We start from the raw sequence: 20,640 nt of genomic DNA, 5'->3' as shown, positions 1-20,640 counted from the left end.
TAAAATTTAATTTAGTTACCTTACATGTACTTCAATGGGAACTATTCTACATGAATGAGAAACTATGACATGTGGTTTCAAACTGTTCTGATTTATACACATGGTCGAATATATATATATATTTTTTTTAAGTAAATTGAAAAATGTGACTATGTATCATATAAAAGATTAGTTGAGACTATAAACCGTTCCTAGATTATATAATAAGCATATCCTAATGAATAAAAAAAAAGGGAAGCGTTCTTGATTTTTTTTTTCAATATTTGTGAAATGCTGAATCGAATCAAATCATTTTTCTCAATGGGAATGTCTTATTCCTCCAATTAAAAAATAACACCTTACTAAAAGTGCAATTACAACTAAGAAAAAGTTTTTCTTTACTTTTAATTAAAAGATTTTATTTTTCAAGTGTCAGTTTTCAATTAAAGAAAAGAGATAATTTTAATCCATGTAATACTTGAATGACTTGCTAAATAATGAATTAATAAGGCATTTTAATGTACATCACATAGTATAACAGCTCTATAGGGGGAAAAAACTTATTTGCAATACACGTTTATGATGAACATGAAACAAACTCTATATTCACAATGATAATGAAATAATTATTAACATAGAGCTCTAATCTTGCATATAATTATGAAGTCCGATTATATAAATCTACACTCCAGCAGTAACCTCATATGACACAAGCTCGGGTGTAGTTGAATTTAGAAGCAGCGCACTATTTGGTGGATGACCTGTTTCAGATTGTAACTCCATGTCATTTTTGCATTCAGAATTGTTAACATGTGGATCTTGGCACTCTTCTTTGCTTGCTGTAGTTACATTTTCCTGAGACTTCATCTTGGCTTGGGTTTTCCGGATTGGTTTCTTTGGAATCACATCTTTATGACCCTTTACCTTATTTGAATCATTCTTCTGTTGTTTCCCTCGTGGACTGGAGCAAGAGTTATCTTCTCCTGAATTGTTGTTCATAGCAGATTCTTTGTGCCTTCCAAGCTTTGGGGACCTTGCACGGGTTGTTGGTATCTAATTGGTAGATAAAATACATCAGAATACACAGAAGTACAGAAGAACAAAAAAGATATTTATTAGTACCTAGTACCTATTACCATAAATGATGGAAGTAGATTCCATCAATAAAAATGTTGAGGAGAAAGATAGATGATCATCGATCATTCATGAGCCCAATTGGAAGTTATGTTTAAGATTCGTTACCTTCTTCAGCTCAACTTTTGGAGGTGGTTCCTTGTAGAAACTTGGCATTGGAGTGGCTTTGAATGTCATGCTCTTCCTCAATAGCTTGATCTCTGCCTCTTGGTTTTCCTGCCGAAAATCCAGAACAAAACATGGAGAGAATAAGCTTAAAGCAGCAGATCAGCTGTTAGTGGAAACTTTAACCTCAAAATGAAATAGAAACACGTTGAAGCTAGTTTGTGTGAATTTTTAACAAGTACTTACAAGAAAAGAAAAATAGAATCAGTTCGTGCATTCAACCAATGAAGAAGTTAAATGAGAGATCTGAAAAAATGTTTCATTACATGATTTAATTTTAATTTAGAATAAAAGTTTGATTTATTCTGCCTCTTTAAATTATTTTTTTGTATAAGCAGTTATTGACAAGTTTTACTAAAATATTTCCAAGTTAGTTAAGTGATTGACTTATTGTGATGATATACCTTTGATTTTGCTTGTTGGTTAGTTTTCTCTGCCTCCTTAGCCTGAATTTTTTCCTCCAACTTAGAGAAAAACTGAGTAAAAAAAGGATAAAATAGGATTAACATCTGGTTCAGGCATTTGCAATAGTAACATCAATAGGATGTAAGGTTCCAGCAACAACCTCCTTCCTCTTTTCAGCTCTTTCTTCCAATCTAAAGGAAAATCCACTTCCACTGCTTCTGTGACGGGGAGTAGCACTTCTGATAAACATATTTGTAAGACAGTTTTTACGAACATACAAGCCAAAGTAAAAGGAGAAAGGAATCCAATTTATTAAGAATTGACAGAACTCAAATCCTATTTAATAAATAGAAGAGCAAGGATGACATGAAGATATGTCCTCAAGAGTAATATAGGGTATATAAGTCATACGAAGTTGTGGAATGAGAATCATCATCCTCTTTATTTGCTTTTGCAGTTTTTGACACCTGATCAACGGATCTGCAATAATGCAAAGAACCAAAAGGTGATAATCCATGATTCCATTCAGCATAACAATCTTCTGAAGTTAAATTTTCCAATTCAGGCACAGCATTGAGTTACCCTAAACTGATAACTATTGATATATTTTTTTTTAATTATGATATTGGTACTGAGTATCTATTATTAAAAGTGGTGACTATTTCCCATCGAGGATCATGAGTATATATAATTTAGATATTTTCCTCTTAACATAATTTATTCTATACCTAAAGTTAAGATTACACCTCTGATTAACTTAATAAAAAAATACAAGTCGCTACTAGTACGTGTGTTAACCAATATTAGTAATCGAAAACTATTGATAGCAACACTTTAAACTACTAAATTTTGGGAGGTTGTGACTTACAACGATGCCTCAGATGTATGGTTCTTGGTGACTGCAGTAACTGGAGTAGACCTTCCAAACTGTAGAAAGAACTAATGTGATGAACATAGAAACCATTTATAAGAGGCAATGAAGCTACACAAAGAAAGGAAATGAGGAATTGAAAGTCTCTACCACAGAGCGTTTCAAACCAGGTGTGCCAGCGTTGGTTTTTGCCAGCGAGTTCCCTTCAGAGTTTGCGGGCTTGTTTAAATGACGAATCGGGGGCTTACCCCTAATCCCATTACCTTGAACGTGTTTAACTTTTGTCCTCACAATATACCCATCAATGCTTTTCTGCATAGCATCTTCACCAGCTGATTTGGCAGGGAATGAAAGGCTTTGAGAAAGGGATGGCCTTTGTTTCTGAGATAATGAACTTAGATCCTTCATAATGGGTTTATCTTTGACAGGTTTGTTGTTCTTGGAAGCAACACTTGCTCTACCACCAGTTTCCTAATCATGTTAACTTAATTAGTAAGAGCCCCCTACTGGCTACTGTTTATTATGCTTTGTATTGTAAATATTCATCATGAGATTCATGGCCAATACTTAAGTTTAAACAAATGATTCAGATACATTTTATATGGTACCTTGGCACCTTTTGAATTTTTTTTGGCAGACCAAGTTTTAGAGGCTTCAACTGCAACATTGTCACCAGCCACTGTGGGTTTAGATACTTCATTAGTGTCGTTTTCAACTTCTTTCTTTGTTGTTACCCCAATAACACGTTTCTCTTCCTCCACAGCGACCCCGTTTTCAGAGTCCATTGTGCTGTAAACAATTACACAAAATAAAGTCGATTTGAATGATGATTGATGACCCCCTGTAAAAGAAATGGCAAATATTTTTGTGTTTCTGGTGCATATTATTGAATAATACTATGATTATTGATAGAGAAATGAGAATCCAATATAAAGTACACACTTGTTCATAATTTTGACCAAAGGCTGATTACATTAATCAAATTGCTTCATTAATGAGAATCAAAGGAAATAAATAACAGATCATGAGTAAGCATTGTGTCCTGAAATCACTAAAGCACAGCCTATGTTCCCTTCTCTTTTATGAGACATTGAACATGTTTATGAATGGATAAAATGTCGCTCTGTAACCAAGTAAACAGTGTATTCACCTATATTGTAAGAAGCTTTTACTCAAATATCATGTCAAATTTGTTGACCTTTTACGACAAGTCAATAACTATTTAAAAGTTAAAACAATCATATTGGAAGTTTGGAACATTCTTTAATTTCAAATATCCTACAATACCTATCTCTTTTTTATTAAGTCATATTACCTATTATACTTATATTGTTAAAAGTTATATGCATCAATAATAACTTTTGATTAGTTAATATTGACAATGCAAAGAAATTAAATGCATAAACTATATTGATGATCGAGTTTAATTTCTTTTACATTATTTTATGGTTTTATATGACATTTTAATTTTAGTTCTTAAAAATATATCTTGTTTTATTCTTTATAAATTTTAAAAGTTCTGAAAATGGTTCTTACCGTAATATATTGATGCTGTGATGTGTATATAAACCTGTTATATCACATGTCATCTTTAAGTTTAAATGTATATCACGTCACCATTAAATGAAATGATGATAGAAACCATTAATATTTTCTTTTTCCACTAGAATTAAAACTAACAAATTTTTTTGAAACAATAAAACTAAATTTCACTAACTAAAAATATATTTAAATCTATTTTTATTTGCACTAGAAATGGCAACTTTGATGGTGGAGAGAAACAGAGTGACACACTATGTCATTACAATGTATTCCATTATGATGACGTAAAAAGATGTTCTGAAAAGGGAGAGATCTAGAAAATATAGAAAGACAAGTTTACTTTAGAAATTCTTTTTCTTTTCATAGTTTTCAGTTTTTACTTAAACTTCAAAATCTTCCTTGCTACGTAAATTTAATGCGGCTTATAAGCGTGTGATGATTTTACTTAAATTTAGAAATCACTGGTCCATTCATGCAAGATTAGCTCCTGCATTCCAATCCTGGGAAATAAGACAAGCAATAAAGAATGAATTATGAAATGAATCTTCATTCCCTGCACTCTCTTCGCAAATAAGATTTTCACTTGATCTAAATCCAAAACACACAAATCACAATGTAAGGAACACAAAATGCATCTAGAAAACAACATGAATGTGAAAATTCAGAACTCTTTGTCTGCATACAATAAATCAGATGTAAGGTAAAGAACATGGTTACCTCTAAAACTTTGTTTCTCGTTGATTTATTAACAAGACTCACGTGCACACAGAGTGGAATGGAGATCGATCGAGTAACAAATTAAATGATTGTGTTGTGCTTATAATTTTGGCAGTGCAGAAGACAGAAGAGAATGTGAATGTGATTATTGATGGTGGTTTGGATTAGGAGCACAAGAAGAGGGTTTGAAGTGTGATTGATATATAGTTGAAAACTTTAAGTGAGAGAGAGATTTGTGAAAGGAAAGTGAAGTGGGAGGAGCTTTCAATGAAGGGGATAGATAGATTAATAGGAACTGCCACAATGACTTTTCTACCACTCAGTAACTGTCACTGGAAGCAAACTTCTTTTCTTTTATTGTTTAACTGTCACTGCAACCATTTTATGCTGAAATTACTTTCCATTACATGGTTTCGGAACACTCATCCTCTTCCTTCTTCATTAACCACCACAATTTTAATTAATCAATCATTTCCCTCATAATTATTATCAGTTCCTCAAGGAACCCTTCTTTGTAATATTTTGGCACACACGAACATGGTTGTCTACAAAATGCTGACTTTGGTTCAACCAAATTGACCCCATTAATGTTGAGTAGGATAATGCTTGTTTCTGTATGAGTAAAGAAGAGAGAACCTTGTCCAATGTCCACACCCCATGAATTTTATTTTAGCTAAACTGAACATTTTGTACTAAATTATATCGTGGGACAAATCAGACTGTTAGTTTGGTTCATGTGATTATAGAGATTTATTAAACACATAATTGCATACCGTTTTGTCTTTGTTTAAATTTATTATGCACTTGCTCATCGAAGTTGGCAATCAGTCACACCTTACCCTTATATTATAATATATAGAGCTGTGATACTCCTTCACCGATCATTTTGGGTAGATTAGGGTGGAAATGAAAAAGAGATAGAGAGAAATGAATGAAGGTAAATAGAGAAAGTAATAAGTGATAGATAAATGTGATGAAAAAAGAATTGAGATGGAAGATAAGTTATAATTTTGTTTAGATAATCTTTTTAAAGTTATTTATTTATGCATAAGTTAATTTGTAAAAGTTTTGCTATATTAATTTTTTGAAAAATGTAATTTTTTTATAAATTTATGTGTAAGTTAATTTTAATTTATAAAAAGTTATTATATTTTTTCTATTAAAAATATTTTATAAAAAAAAACTATCTAAACGATGAATTTTCTTAATACTAAAGAGGGAGGAGGGGGTTTAACACTGAAATGAAATTATGCCGAATAAAATAGTTAGAATTTGGAGTTGGGTAATAAGTTAGATAAGAAAAAATGATGGTAGAATTTGGAAAAGGGCGAGAGAGTAAATTGAGGAGGGAATAAAAATTTATATTTGGAAGGGAAAGAGACAAATGTACTGTTTGAGAACATGGGAATGGTTGAGGAGGGATGACATGGAAGGAGCAAGGAACATGATTGGTCGCACGTTAGGCGAACCATGACAAGTACCCCACAAAACCACCTCCCACCAACCGCGCGTGAGCTGTCAGAACGTGCTTCTCTTTAACTACACTTTGCACTTTGCAGGATCCAATTTCTTCTCTAAGTTGCCGCCTCCCTCTCTTAATTTGCAATTTCATCCTAATCAAAATATCCTATTTAAAGGACTTCATTTTAGACAAATATAGGTTTTTTTAGCACTGAAAATAGTTAATAGTGGATCACAATCCAAGACTACAGATAGGGAGTCAAGAGTTAATAACATCTTGAAAAATTTTAAATTAAATATTATTATCTTCTTAGTAATTGGTTGAAGTTTAATAATGTTAAATTTAACTTATAATTTTATTTATTGAATTGACCTTTGGTATTAACAAATCTTCTTGAGTAGATATGTCAATCAAAGTAGAAATTTAATGATTACATGAATGTTGAACTTGTATCATAAAGAACACAAACTCAAATTAAATCACAAACCATTTATGTCCACGATGGCTAAATATATTTTAAGTATATGTAAATATAGTTATTTAATTATAGTTCTTATAAAAAATTGATTAAATTCTTAATACAAAATTTATATACACAGTTTTATATAAATTTTTTTAGTATAGAAATATAATAAAGCATTGTGTGTGTTATGAATGTGAATATTAGGAGAAAGAGGTATGTTGTTCTTGCATTTTTTCAAGAAATAAAAAAACAAAAACAAAAAAGTAATTAATTAAAGAATGAGACTTAGCTATGAAGTTGTGACTAAACATGTCACTTTAGTTTTATAGGGATTGATCTAGTGGAAAGAAGTTATACCTCTTTGTAGAAAGAAAAAAAAGAGACTTAAGGAGTTTGAAATGAGAATTTACAAAATAAAAAGAGAGTAAACACACAAAAAAATGGGAGAGAAATAGTGAGTCATAAGTATTTGCAAGGACAACCGAATAAAATAGTCTAAAAAATGAATACAAAAAGAATATATATTTTATTAACAATATAAATGATAGGGGATATATCATATGAGAATGACTTTCTTAAGTGAAAATAAGAACATTTAATCTCATACCTTATCTTAAAATAAATGACTTAAATTAAGAAAATACAAATTAAACTATAATATATTATTACTATTATAATTTCCTTTATCATTATCATCATCATCACCATTAATTGTCATCATTATTATCATCACTACTATGACCAATCAATCATTGTTGTCGTCCCATTGCCATCATTAGCATTGATGATGGTATGGTGCCAAAGGCAATGACTATTACAATGGTAGTGATGGTGGGATGCTAGCAGTTGTGATAATAATAATGGTTGTCACTTGGTTGTAATGGTGGTGACAGTTATAATAATGATAACAAGGAAAAGGATAGAAACAATATAATGGTGATTACAAGTAATAGTCTTATTTGTAAATTTTTTTATGAGTCGTTTATTTTAATTTAAAGGTTGATATTATACATTCTTATTGTCATCTAAAAAAGTTATTATTATATGATATCCTATCATCTATAATATTAATTAAAAAAATATAATTTCTTTTGTGGGATTTGACTTCTCTAAAATGGGAAAAATTCACTTAAGAGAATAAGGTGTAATAATAATCATCAATTAAAAATTAATTATAAAATTATAATTAATTATAGATTTTATTATACACATATTCAATTTTATCATAATTTTATTCTATCAACTTTTAAAAGAATAATTATTATTGTATTTTATTTTTTAAAGTACATCATTGATTTTAGAAGAGTCAAATATTTTTTCATGTATATTTTTTTAGACTATTATATATATATATATATATATTATTATTTTTAACATAGTGTTTCTCTTCATCATTATTTATTAAGTGTTTATTTTCACCTTTATATCTATTCTCATTTTAAACTTCTAAAGTTTTTTCATTATCTCTATTTAATCACCCACTTTTTTTTATATTTTAAAAGAATAGAGGTACAAAATATTTTCTCTTAACCTATATCTATAAATAAAGAAAATATTTCTTCATAACTATTTTTCGTTTCTATAATTATAAAAGATTATATTTTTAATTTTAAAAAATATTTTTAATAACTATTAATAATTAATTCTAAATAAGATTTATATTATTATATTTTTAAAAATATTTAGAGGCACAAAATGAGTCTTGTATTGATAATCATAATACACTGTTTTATTTTGCGAGCTAGTTATTTCGGTGGACAGCGCGTGTGCTCCACGCGAAAACATGTCATTATGATTTTCATGGCTATGTAAGGATAAGTGGGCCTCCATCCATGAGTCTCTAGGTCATATGCCCACGTGCCCTTACACAAGGGAATGTCACAATTATTTCTACATGTTCCTTCTTATAACTTTCCTAATTGGTCAATTACACAATTTGACTCCCCCACATTATTTTATAACTTTCTTAAAAAAAATTGCATTAAATATTAAAGCTCCTATCAAATAGACAAATAATATTAAAAATTCTTCTAATAAACACATTAAAATATTAATATAAATACTACATAACATTAATATAATTTTATAAAAATTAGAGTGTTATATATTTTATTAGGATCAAACTAGATTTTTATTCAAAATTTTTTTCTAAAATATTTAAAAACTTATTAAAAATTCTTTAACTTTCAAGGTCTCTTAACATCACATTTCAACACATAATTATTATTAAAAGATAATAATTAATAGAAACTTATAATATTAAACTGTACATTACACAAACTAAAATACTATTTTCTAAATTTTTATTGAAAATAATTTACATTTAAATATATTTTAAGTGTTTGTATATATAATTTTATCTCTTTTTAGTTATTGTAATTTTTTCATCATTTTTAAATTCTTGACATTTTATTAGTGTCTTTTTTTAAGTCATCACTATTAATTATAGCTAATTCAGTAGTAACAAAATGAAAAAAATTAAAAAAATCAAGATAACAGAAAGTATTTTAAACTAAGATAATCAAATTATTTTTAGATAAATAATTCTATTAAATAATATATTTATTATTTTATAGAAATAACTTAATTACATATAATTTAAATATATATATATATATATATATATATATATTTAATATGATTCTTATTTTAATTTTATCTATGTAATTTTCTATAAATATTATAATTCACGCAGACACTTATAATATACATTTAATAAACTACTTTTAATGTTTTTATTTTATATTTTAATTCAATAATTGTAATTTATTATAATACAATTTAATTTTCAATATATCACAAATTGTGATTTTATCTCCAATAACAAAAATAATATATTAAAATTAAATTAATAAGTTAAAAACTAAGAACAATATTAAAATCAATAAAAAATAATTGATCATAATATATTAAAATTAAAATAAATTAAAAATTAAATTTAATTAATTTATGTATATAAATAACAAATACATTACTTGATTTAATTATACACATAAAACCCTATATTATTTTCTAATTATTTATGACACATATTTTTCACATGATTTTCATTATGTTATAGTGCTTATGAATTCAATTGTCAATTAAATTTTATAATTTTTATATAATTAAATCTATCGTTATAAGTTTTACGTCTCGAATCAGTCAAAAATTAATTTAAAATTATATTGTAAAATTAAAAATTAATGCTATTTTAAGAAGATCAAATTGATCTAAATATAAAAAATAAAGAACTTAAATCATCATTTTAATAGATAAAGAAGTAAAATAAATTTAAAAAATAAGATAAAGAGTCTAAAATATAATTTAGTCTATTCTTAATGTCAATTTACAAGGAAGGGTAGTTTATGAAAATAGTTTTTTTTTTAAAATAGGATTAGTGAAATTAAATAATGTTAACTATTTTTTTAATTAACATAAATTTAGTATTACTTTTTTTACTTATATTTGAAGTCGAAAGGAATATTTATTTATAATAAAAATATTTAACTATTTTTTAATTATTTGAGTAAAGGTATATAAGTATAATTATCAAGATGTGTAAATTTATTTTTAATAGTATATATTTGAAGCTGTATGGGAAAAAAAAATACATTATTTCAAGACATCATAAATGAAGAAAAAAAACACTACCTGGAGAAAAGAAAATAAAGGAAGATTATGAGGATAGGAAAAACGTATTAGTTCATTAGGTGAGCTTACCTTTGATAGCTAACCATGAAAGTAACAAGTGTAATGACATCATTCCTCTTATACGCTATTCGATTATAAAGTTGGGATATTTGACCAAGTGATAGACAATAGTCACCAAATTCATTAAATATTTCAAGACAAAATTCAGGCCTAGTTCATAAAAGAGAATATTAATCCTGATTGGAATAATGATCCCCACTTAATTTAAGAATTTCATAATTAAATAGACAGCCAAAATCCCACTCATTGACCCATTGCCAACTTATGGATAATGAAATCGGGATGTGCACCATCACTCAACCTTCATGTTTTTGTTAAACGGTGATGTCCACATGATTTCTTTCATTTTATAATTGAAATCACTGCAACTTGACTATATATTGTTCAAATCTTTAATAACAAATTTTATACATTGAAAGGATTACGGTGTACCCAATTGCTGAAGGCCAAAAAGAAAGAGTCTAGCAGTGAATGTCATACAATTAACAAAAAATTGAATCTGAGTAACGAGTGAAAAGGATTTTTTATCCCATTTTAGCATTTCTTTTTAATGTTTTCTTCTCCATTAGCTATGAGAACACCCACACACAAAATTAGATCTGCTTAACGAGCGAGAGTTTGAGAGTGATCATGGTGAGAATCTGTCTAGTTAATCACTATGCTTAGTGAAGTCATGAATAAAGCAGAGAAAGAAGGACTTTTAATGTTTAATGGACAGGGAGGAAAGAGGAGAAACAAGTTACCTGATTAGTTTAATGATAACATCTTGATCTTTTGATTAAGGTAGAACAGAAAAAGAGTATGATGTTGGTAATGGTATAAACTTTGACTCACTGACTAATGTCAGTTAAACCTATGTTACACACACATATACAGTTTTTATCCAAAAAAAATCACTGAGATGATGGCCAAGTTTGAGATTAAGTGAGGACCATAGTTTGCAATTTTTCTGTTTCTTTTTCTTTAAATTGGACTACTTAATCTAAATTTAGGTCTTTGATCTTAAATGTTAAATTGAAAATATCTAGTTCAATTGATTTTGCCTTTTTCCTTTATATAAATAGGTTGTTTTATATTATAATTCAAATCTATAACATTCGGAGGCCAGACAAATAAAATTGAGATAGTGATATTTAACATAGGCAAGTCATTATTATCCTTTGAACCCCAAGTGTTAAGCATGACTAGCACCACTTGAAAAGCTCCCTCTACCAACTCCATTATCAAGTCACTTCATCGGTTCATGTTAAACTTGTTCATATGAATTGTCCTACCCATAATGATGCATTTAATACTCAGATAAATTATAATGTGGCTGAAATTCAGAAGTCACCAAGTCGAAACTCGAAAGAATTAGTAAGATAATATTTTCCTCTATAATGTACATAACATGGGAAAACCCACCAAGCAAACCTATCAACAATTTTACTAATAGCCTCTGACTAAGCTTTTCAAGAGAAAATAATTTGACCACATCGTGGGGAAAAGCATAAAATTAATTTCCACTTTGTATTAACACACTGATAGTGCCTCCCTATATCCAATTCTAAGATCAGTTCCACTATTTACAACGTTTTTGCCTAAATCTGCATTTCCTCTCAGCATCATAGCTACGAATTCATTGTAGTCTATTCGGCCATCCTGAAAGGTTAAAACATGACCATAACAAAGTCATAAATTTGGAGTATCTATACTGCATAAATTTAGTTTAACATAAACAAAATGTTATGAAGGCCACTTATGACTAAACACGTTATATCAGAATTAAAAATCTGAACAACAAAGAAAACATTGTTTAGAAGTTTAGTTTACTTTTCATTCAACTGGTAGAAAAACATAATTAAGTTTCAATTTGATCAGGAGCACCAAGCTTTAAGTGTTATGGTTTCATTTATTAGATACCAAACTTTAAATTACGTTACTGTAAAATGTACTCACATTGTTCTGATCAGCTTCTCTGATCATTTCCTTCAAGCAGACATTCGCCATGCCAAATTCTTCACAAGCTTTTTGAAGCTCATCTTGAGTAATGTAGCCACTTCCACTTCTATCAAAATATGAAAAAGCTGTAATTAAATGATCTTCTCTGTCAACTTTGTTTAAATGCAACGTTGCAGCTATAAATTCTCCATAGTCAGTTGTGCCACTGTTATCAACATCTGCCTGCAGTCAGAAACAACATATTTTGATAGTTATTTACTATTCCCTATTTGCATAAGAATGTTTCACTAAATGATACTCAGAGCTTTCCCTTAATATTAATCATAAAGAATGAAACGAGAAAGACTGATCATCATAATCTAGGTCAAGTTACAACTTGAACACATGAAGTCCAATAGAACTACGTCTATTGACTACTTGCTTAATAAGAGTCCTAACTCCTAAAATTATAACACTGATTTTCTATCAGGAGGGACTGTTTGGCCAAACAAGAAAAAGGAGAAAATGTAGGTTTATGTCAGTTAAGGAAAGTGAAGATAATTCTGTAGTACTACTACTTACAGCTTGCATTAGATCCAAAATTTCAGGTTCACTGAGATTAGCACCAAGCATTTTCAATCCAACCTTGAGTTTTTCTAAAGTAATTTGACCACTGTTGTCCGTGTCTATCATCTTAAACACTACTTTCAATTCAGAAATTTCTTCTTCCGAGAGATTCTCTGCAATAACCTGCAGAGAACAAGGAAAATATTATGAGTGCACTACTAAACAATTCCAAATAGAAGGAAGTTGATATATTCTACTTTGCAAATAGAAGTTAACATATAACAATACACTAGTTACCATTCCCAGAAGAGAGAAAACCACGTACTGTCATGAATCATGATGCAGATTTATGCCATAGAAAAACTACTTACTCTAAGAGCCATTTTCTTGAGCTTGTTCATTACAGAAACCTGCTTCAGGCGACTCATAACTGCAGAATCAAGAGGTTTATCTGGAGCAACTCCTTCAACCTGAATCCAAGGGTGACCTGCAAAGAGTGAGGACATTATCACTTACTATATGGTAACAAAACTTCAACTTCTTAGAGTGTGTCAATGGAAAATGGTAATTAGTGTACACAGGAGTCAGAAAGTTTGATAAAATGCCTAATATTTGGTGCAAGACCTTAATGCAATAAATTCCTTCTTAGAGTGTGCTTGATAAAATTGAAAAGATCTAACTGTACAGTAATTTTAGTGACCAAAATTTAAGCACTAAATATGTTATTCTTGAGAAGATTTTCATTGCAAGTGTTGAGGGTGTATCAAAGGAAAGTAGGAAACTATCAGCAATTAAAAGAATAATATGGCTATGCTAAAGAAAATATGCCAAATGTGTTTGACTAGCATCTCAGTGGAATGAGGGCAGAAACTTACGAAGAACTTCATGTGCAGTTATCCGTTTTCTAGGATCTTTAACAAGCATTTTCCTAACCAAGTCTTTAGCACTTTCAGATATATTGGACCAAGGATCTGAAGAGAAATTAAGATCACCATGCAAAACTTCCTCAAATACCTCTTGCTCCGATTCTATTACCAAGGAAAATAAAATTCTCAATTTTGAAACTTAAGGAAATAAAAATTAAAAAAAAAATGATTGGATCATTGAAGGGCTTAAGAACTCGTACCACCCCAAAATGGAGGTGCTCCGCATAAGAGAATGTATATGATCACACCTGCACTCCACAAATCAGCTTCTGGACCATAATGCCTACGTAGAACTTCAGGTGCCATGTAATAAGGACTTCCAACCATGTCCCTAAAAATTTCTCCTATAAATAAATTAAAGATTGTTAGTGACAAACACCAATAGCAATCATGTAAGAATAACAATGCACAAAATTTTAGTTGTCAACTAAATTTATTGAGGGAAGCATCATCATTGCATCAACGACAATTTAATTATTCAGGAAAGCTCTACATGTTCTCATATCAAATTATCTGTTGTTTGATTTCAATGGGAAGCAAATTAATTAGAGTTTAATTTCATACAATATTAGTGTTTTTTTTATACATTTCCAACCAATTAGAAATCACACTAGGTATAAGTATAATTTTTAAAATAATTACTAATAAAATCAATCAATCTTAGTTATCAACTAATGATAGTTTAAAAAAATATATAATATAGGTATATTTAAATTAAATTTATTTAATTACATCCTAATACAAGAAATATGACTCGCTTCATTATATTATATATATATATATATACTAATATATAAGAAAATAATTTTTTTCATAATTACTTTTAGTCTCCATAAATTTTCCACCATTACACATTTAATTATAAATAATTTTTTATTTTAATAGCTAATCAACTTTTTGAATAGCCACCAAATTTATGTTTTTTATTTTATTTTTATTTTTAAAAAATATTTAGACACAAGGTGTGTCTTCACCCTACTAATATATATATAAAGACTGGCACACATATAATAAACTTTAATTACATTATCATATCGTTGACAGAAAAGAGAGGTAAGATCAAATAATCCCCTGTGAGTGGAACACGCAAGCATATGGCTGATCAAGGAGATTCTATTATATGCTATTGATCGCTAAATCAATGATATACTTTTTAAATAAAAGAAATAAAATAATAGATTGACAAAAATCAACTCATCAACAGTTAATATTCTAATCTTTTATTTGTTTTTATAAATATAATATAGCTCTGCTAATTTAATAAACAATATCTGAATCTTTTATTTATTTTTATAAATATTTTATAACACTTAAGTTAAAAATATATAAAAAAAGGTTTATATTCTGTTTTTAACCTTGATCTTTCAAAAGGACATACTTCTCTATCTTATAATAAATGTTGTTCAACATTTTTTACACTAAATAAAAAAAGTTTATATATATATATAAATAATAATAATTTTATAAAATTGATGTTATTAAATTATTATTATTATTTTCTAAAAATGATGTAATACAACTTTCTAAAAAGAATATTACTATTATATATATATATATAAAATATATAATTAATATGACATTAAAAAAAACCTAAACAACCTTTATTTTGTGACTTATTTATTTTTGGTTAAATATCTCTTTTGGTCCCTTATAATATTTTTTTGTTCTAATTTAGTCCCACTTTAATTTTAGGTCTCAATTTGGTCCCCAATAATTTAAATCATTGCAATTTGGGACTTCCGTCTAAATGATTTAAAAGAAGTTAACTGGTGGCCACGTGGATGTCAGGTGGATGCCACGTAGATGCCACGTAGGTGGATCCCAAAATACTTGAATGCACCTGGAACTAGAACAGCCCGTTCTGAAACCAGAACAACCCGTTCTGGTTACACTATTGGTGTGTAAATTTTGTACCTGGAACGGGCCGTTCCAGATGCAACATTTACACACCAACAGTGTAATCAGAACGGGTCGTTCTGGTTCCAAAATTTCGTGAAAAAAAAGTACAAAGCATTTCAAACACTAGATTTGGTAATATTGTTAATGGAGATTGATAACTTCAATTGCTAAATATTTGGGCTATACAGTGTATCATTAAGGACGATGTAGTGTATCATAAGGACAATGATAACAAGTTTTATTTCATTGTTAGTCAAACTAGAGTGAACCACTTACTACCAAATTGACACTATAGAGTCAAGGATGAAACGAAACGGTGTTTTCCCTTGAAGTCATTGACGATGTACCCCAACAATAACAACTTGTTCTTGAGGAGGTACAACCTGAATTTTTGTGGTTTAGGGTTTTCCTTCAGCGTTACCCAGATGATTTCCTTTCTCAATAATTTCTTTGAACTTTTTTAGTATATGTTATGTTCTGAATTTTTGTTTTCAGTTTCTAAACCATCTTTCTGTCTTTGAATTTATGATATATTATGAATTTTTATTTTTAATTTTTGAATCACATTGCGGCATTTTAGTCAAGATTCTGAACTAGATAAGTTCAAATCAAAGAAGGATTTTAAAAGATCTTATCTTATTTTGATTTTTTTTTAGTTTTATTCATAAATGAATATTAATTTATTGTATTTTTTATTTATTATATTTTTATTAATATAGATATAATAAAAAAATACAATAAAAAGTATGAAGTTGGCATTCTGGAACGGGCCGTTCTGAATTCAGAACGGGCCGTTCTAACAGCAGAACGGTCCGTTCTGAATTCAGAACGGCCTGTTCTGCTGCACTCATGTTGTGTTAAATTTGCATTTGGAACGGGCCGTTCCAGTTGTAAAATTAACACATAACATATGCATGCAGAACGGGTCGTTCTGGTTTCAGGTGTATTCATGACATTTGGCATCCACCTATGCATCTACGTAGCATCCACCTGACATCCACGTCAGCAGGAGTTAACCCCGTTTAAATCATTTGGACAGAAGTCTCAAATTGCAATAATTTAAATTATTGGGAAACAAATTGAGACCTAAAATTAAAGTGAGACTAAATTAAAACAAAAAAATATTATCAGGATTGATATTTAACCTTTATTTTTCTTAGACGACATTTATCATAGCACCACTAATTAATTACTCTCCCAAAAACTTCTGGGAAAGGAAAACAGCAAGAAATGGATGTGGGTGGAGTAGACAAGAAGGGCAACAGGAAATTAAACTTGTATGAATCCAAACCTGGTTTGAAGAAAACAGACATTCCAAAATCTATGGCCTTAAGTGTAGAGTCTTCACTCCCATCAACAAAGAGAAAATTCTCAGGCTTAAGATCCCGATGCATGACTCCAAGGGAGTGACAACTCTCTACAACACCAACTATAGTCCTTGCAAGTTTAGCAGCTTTTCTCTCAGTGTAATGCCCCCTCTCCACAATCCTATCAAACAGTTCACCCCCTCCACACAACTCCATCACAACATGAACTGCAACACCGTCCTCATAAGCCTCTCTGATCGATACAACATTAGGACACCCCTCCAAGTGATGCATTATCTCTATCTCCCTCTTCACATCCTCCACGTCAGCATCTGTCACCAACTTCACCTTCGGAATCGACTTGCATGCGTACTTTCTCCCCGTGGCTTTCTCAGTGCAAAGGAATGTTTTTCCATATTCTCCCTTCCCAAGTTCTTGTCCCAAGTTATAGTACTCTTTAAGGTGACCACTTTTTCTCTTCAGAACTTTCTCTGCTTGTAGCCCAGCACCAGTAGATGCTGTTGCCACCCTCTTAACTTTATGACCTTTTTTTGGCACGTGCCTTATTTGTTCCTCCGAAGGTCTACACGTATTAGCCTCCTTGTCAATTTTCACTACATGTGGAGGCTTTTCTTGAACACTCTCTAGAGCGTTCGTGTCTTGAACTGCCTCAGAAGTTTCTGTGCCCCTCGTTTGATGAAACCACCATGATGAACTTGGGAGAACATAGGGAAACAGTGCATCGTACGAGGTTTTCAATCCGACACAAGTGTTTCCCATGCTGCACAATTATGACTAGCATATATGAGAAACAAAAAAAAAACCCGCTATTTGAGAGGGGTTTTAAGTGATGTGTGATGAAGGAGAATTTTAGTATTTTGCCGCGTAGCATGTGTGTCTCATTTGAAGATGGAAAGGAAAATCTGTGAAGATTTGAAGAAGCAGGAACACGATTCGCATTAATGGAAATGGGAGGAGGTTTTGAAGGCGTAAAAGTGGAAAAATTCAAAGGAAACTGGAAAGGGAAAATGACGCTTGTGACAGAGTCCGAGTTGTGTTAAGTAGGAAAAAGAAAAAGAGAAAGTGTCGTTGATGATACATAGATGGAAAAGATCGTGTGTAATCTCTCATAAGCTATTGAATAAGTGGAAATGATCCTATCATGATGACTCAGTGGAATGATTCCCATCGAGAAAATTTGTCTATATTTTCTCTCATCTTCGAAATTAAATGAGTCAAATCATATTAAATTTTGGATTAAATTATTAAGTACTCCATCCATTTCACATTGATTAATGGTTTAACATTTAAAAAAGGAATTATATTGATTCATGTTTTCAATTTTTAATAAAATATTAAAAAATTTGTTCAAAATTTACTTCTTAATAAGTATTATTGTCTTGAAATATACGTAATAATGCTTTCATGGAATTTATCTTGAAGTAATTATTTTTCTTAATTTGTGTGTGAAAAATCTTAAACAATCTATATAAAGAGGATGGAGTAGGTAACTAAATTATTTGGAAACTCTTAATTCTTAAATAAGTTTCTAAATTATCCCCATGACGAGCGTCAACCAAGGATTTTTTAGACAAATTAAAAAAAATTAATAAAACAAATGAAAAACAATAATAATTTTATAAAACTAACCTTATTATTTTTCTTTATCAGAAATAATGTAACACAATAATAACTTTTTAAAAGATATTATCAAATATATAAATAGAATAAAAAATTAATATTATATTAAAACATTAAAATGACATTTATTTTGATTTTTTTTACCCAACACTTAGAGGTATTTGGTACGAGCAATTTTTTTTTATATTCGAGAATTATGATTCTTAGAAATTACAAATATTAAGAATCATAACTTTTAAGAATGATTAAAATTTATTTGACTACTCATAAAGATTCTTAAAAAAATTTATGTATGTTTTCTCAAATCTATTTCATGACTAAAATAAGATAAATTATTTATTACATTGAATACTTATTTTAGCCATCCTAATGAGTTTGCATGAATATTTATATATATTTTTTATGAAGGAATTTTACTTAAATAAAGTGTGTAAATATATTGTAGACCACCTTAATATTGTGTGTTTGATTCCTATATATGATAAAAATAAGATGGACTATTTATTCAACAACAAAATATTAAAATAAATATATTAAAAGATATGTTCTTATTTGTCAACACTCTTAATTTAAAAGAAGAAAATTCATTTCCACAATAAGAAGGATTAGGAAGGACAAAAGGAGAGAAAAGGAAATACAAGGGAAGGAAAAGTAATAAGGGACAATTACAATACAATTTTTTTATATAGAAAAAATGGTAGTAAAAGGATAATACTTTCATAATTATTGATAAGGAAGTCAATTAGGGATGTGCATAGGTTTGGTTGAACCAAACTTATCATTATCCAAACTCAACCAAAATTCTTTTATGTGCCATTTTTTAAAAATTTAAATTCGACCTGAATAGGGTTTGAAATATATGGACAAGACAGGATCAACCTAGAGTTTTTCTGGTGTTTTGTGCCCTCGTAATTATTTGAGTATTGTTTTTACATTTTTTTTTAAAAATCATCAATAATTTGTTCACAAAAGTTGACCTGGTAAAATAAATTTGATAATAAACACAGAAAGCTGAATTAAGACCTTCATCACATCACAAAAGAAACAACATTACAAAAACATCACAAAACTTGAATTTCGCAAATGAAGGTACAAAATATGTACACAGTGTCGAGAGACTTAATTTAGAGTACTCAAATAAAATAAATTAGATATTAAATCCACAAAATTGAATTAATATCCCTGTCACATCACAAAAAAAATAATGTTACAAAAAAATTAATGATAAAGACTAAAATTATTTTAAAAATATAAATATAAAAACTGAAAAGATTTATATTAAATTATAAGGACTAAAATGAATAAAAAAAATATATATAAAAATTAAAATATTTATTTTAAATTATAAGAACTAAAAGATAAAATAAATAAAATTATAAGGACTAAAAAATATTTTAACTTAAAAAGTATCACTAAATTTTTAATATTAATACATAATAATTAAAAACAATTATAAAAAAGTATTGTATGTTAAATTAGGTTAAAAAATATAAAATATAATTCAAATCTATTATAAAAATATACCAAATCTAATTTTAAGGTTTAAATTCTTCCAAATCAATTTCTAACTAAACTAAATTAACGTAACAAGTTTAGTTGTAGTCACCCCTAAAACCAATGGCATGGTGGACAATTACATTACATTACCTGTTAATGGAATATTGTCCTATTGTTCTTTGACAAATTTGTATGGGTTGTGTATTTATATTTCTTGATATTATATATATACATATATATTTTTGCCGTTTTAAAAAAAAAATGTTTTGGAGAAAACGCGTGCGGGCCAAATCTGATGGCTATGAAGGGATGCCACGTGTTGATTGGACGTTCCAGATTTCTTTATTTTACTTGTCTGAGGAAGGCCTCAGTGGAAGCCACTAATCATCCGGCCGTCGCCGGTATTCTTTTTAAACAATGACATAAATAAAGTTATTAAAGATTTTAATATA

At 29.0% G+C, this 20,640-nt stretch overlaps 2 protein-coding genes across 7 annotated transcripts; both read right to left on the bottom strand.

Moving 5' to 3' along the window:
* Positions 1-562: 562 nt before the first annotated feature.
* Positions 563-5,089, bottom strand: LOC109808076 (TPX2 (targeting protein for Xklp2) protein family). Of its 6 annotated transcripts, none has more exons than XM_020370899.3 (10): positions 4,814-5,089; positions 4,542-4,596; positions 3,163-3,343; positions 2,705-3,025; positions 2,552-2,610; positions 2,095-2,163; positions 1,844-1,922; positions 1,683-1,754; positions 1,222-1,329; positions 563-1,032 (listed from the first exon to the last, which is right to left on the bottom strand). In XM_020370899.3, exons 2-10 carry the CDS (start codon positions 4,568-4,570, stop codon positions 661-663), a joined length of 1,290 nt encoding a protein of 429 aa, XP_020226488.1. In that variant the 5' UTR covers positions 4,571-4,596; positions 4,814-5,089; the 3' UTR covers positions 563-660. The 6 variants fall into 6 exon arrangements, with proteins under 6 accessions (XP_020226488.1, XP_020226489.1, XP_082933808.1 ...); XM_020370900.3 differs by having other exon boundaries at positions 1,844-1,919; XM_083077682.1 differs by lacking the exon at positions 4,542-4,596 and having other exon boundaries at positions 3,171-3,343.
* A 6,622-nt stretch (positions 5,090-11,711) lies between these two features.
* LOC109807245 (calcium-dependent protein kinase 26) lies at positions 11,712-19,120 on the bottom strand. The gene is made up of 7 exons (XM_020369764.3): positions 17,035-19,120; positions 14,045-14,188; positions 13,794-13,946; positions 13,290-13,405; positions 12,934-13,101; positions 12,370-12,594; positions 11,712-12,072 (listed from the first exon to the last, which is right to left on the bottom strand). Exons 1-7 carry the CDS (start codon positions 17,828-17,830, stop codon positions 11,944-11,946), a joined length of 1,731 nt encoding a protein of 576 aa, XP_020225353.1. The 5' UTR covers positions 17,831-19,120; the 3' UTR covers positions 11,712-11,943.
* Positions 19,121-20,640: the final 1,520 nt, after the last annotated feature.

This window comes from Cajanus cajan, chromosome 6 (assembly GCF_000230855.2).
Source record: "Cajanus cajan strain Asha chromosome 6, NIPB_CcT2T_4, whole genome shotgun sequence".
Lineage (NCBI taxonomy): Eukaryota > Viridiplantae > Streptophyta > Magnoliopsida > Fabales > Fabaceae > Cajanus > Cajanus cajan.
The sequence above is the reverse complement of the archived record's forward strand: the minus strand, read 5'-3'. Positions and strand labels throughout refer to the sequence as shown.

What these genes read in the sequence shown, in the direction of transcription:
- LOC109808076 (XM_020370899.3), bottom strand. Translation starts at nt 4,570, where the DNA reads ATGAATGGACCAGTGATTTCTAAATTTAA. An exon ending in CATACATCTGAGGCATCGTT is followed by an intron (nt 2,164 to 2,551) that starts GTAAGTCACAAC and finishes GCATTATTGCAG; the next exon opens with ATCCGTTGATCAGGTGTCAA. An exon ending in CAAAAGTTGAGCTGAAGAAG is followed by an intron (nt 1,033 to 1,221) that starts GTAACGAATCTT and finishes TCTACCAATTAG; the next exon opens with ATACCAACAACCCGTGCAAG.
- LOC109807245 (XM_020369764.3), bottom strand. Translation starts at nt 17,830, where the DNA reads ATGGGAAACACTTGTGTCGGATTGAAAACCTCGTACGATGCACTGTTT. An exon ending in GTCTGTTTTCTTCAAACCAG is followed by an intron (nt 14,189 to 17,034) that starts GTTTGGATTCAT and finishes ATTTATTTATAG; the next exon opens with GAGAAATTTTTAGGGACATG. An exon ending in GAGAAGCTGATCAGAACAAT is followed by an intron (nt 12,073 to 12,369) that starts GTGAGTACATTT and finishes TTAACCTTTCAG; the next exon opens with GATGGCCGAATAGACTACAA.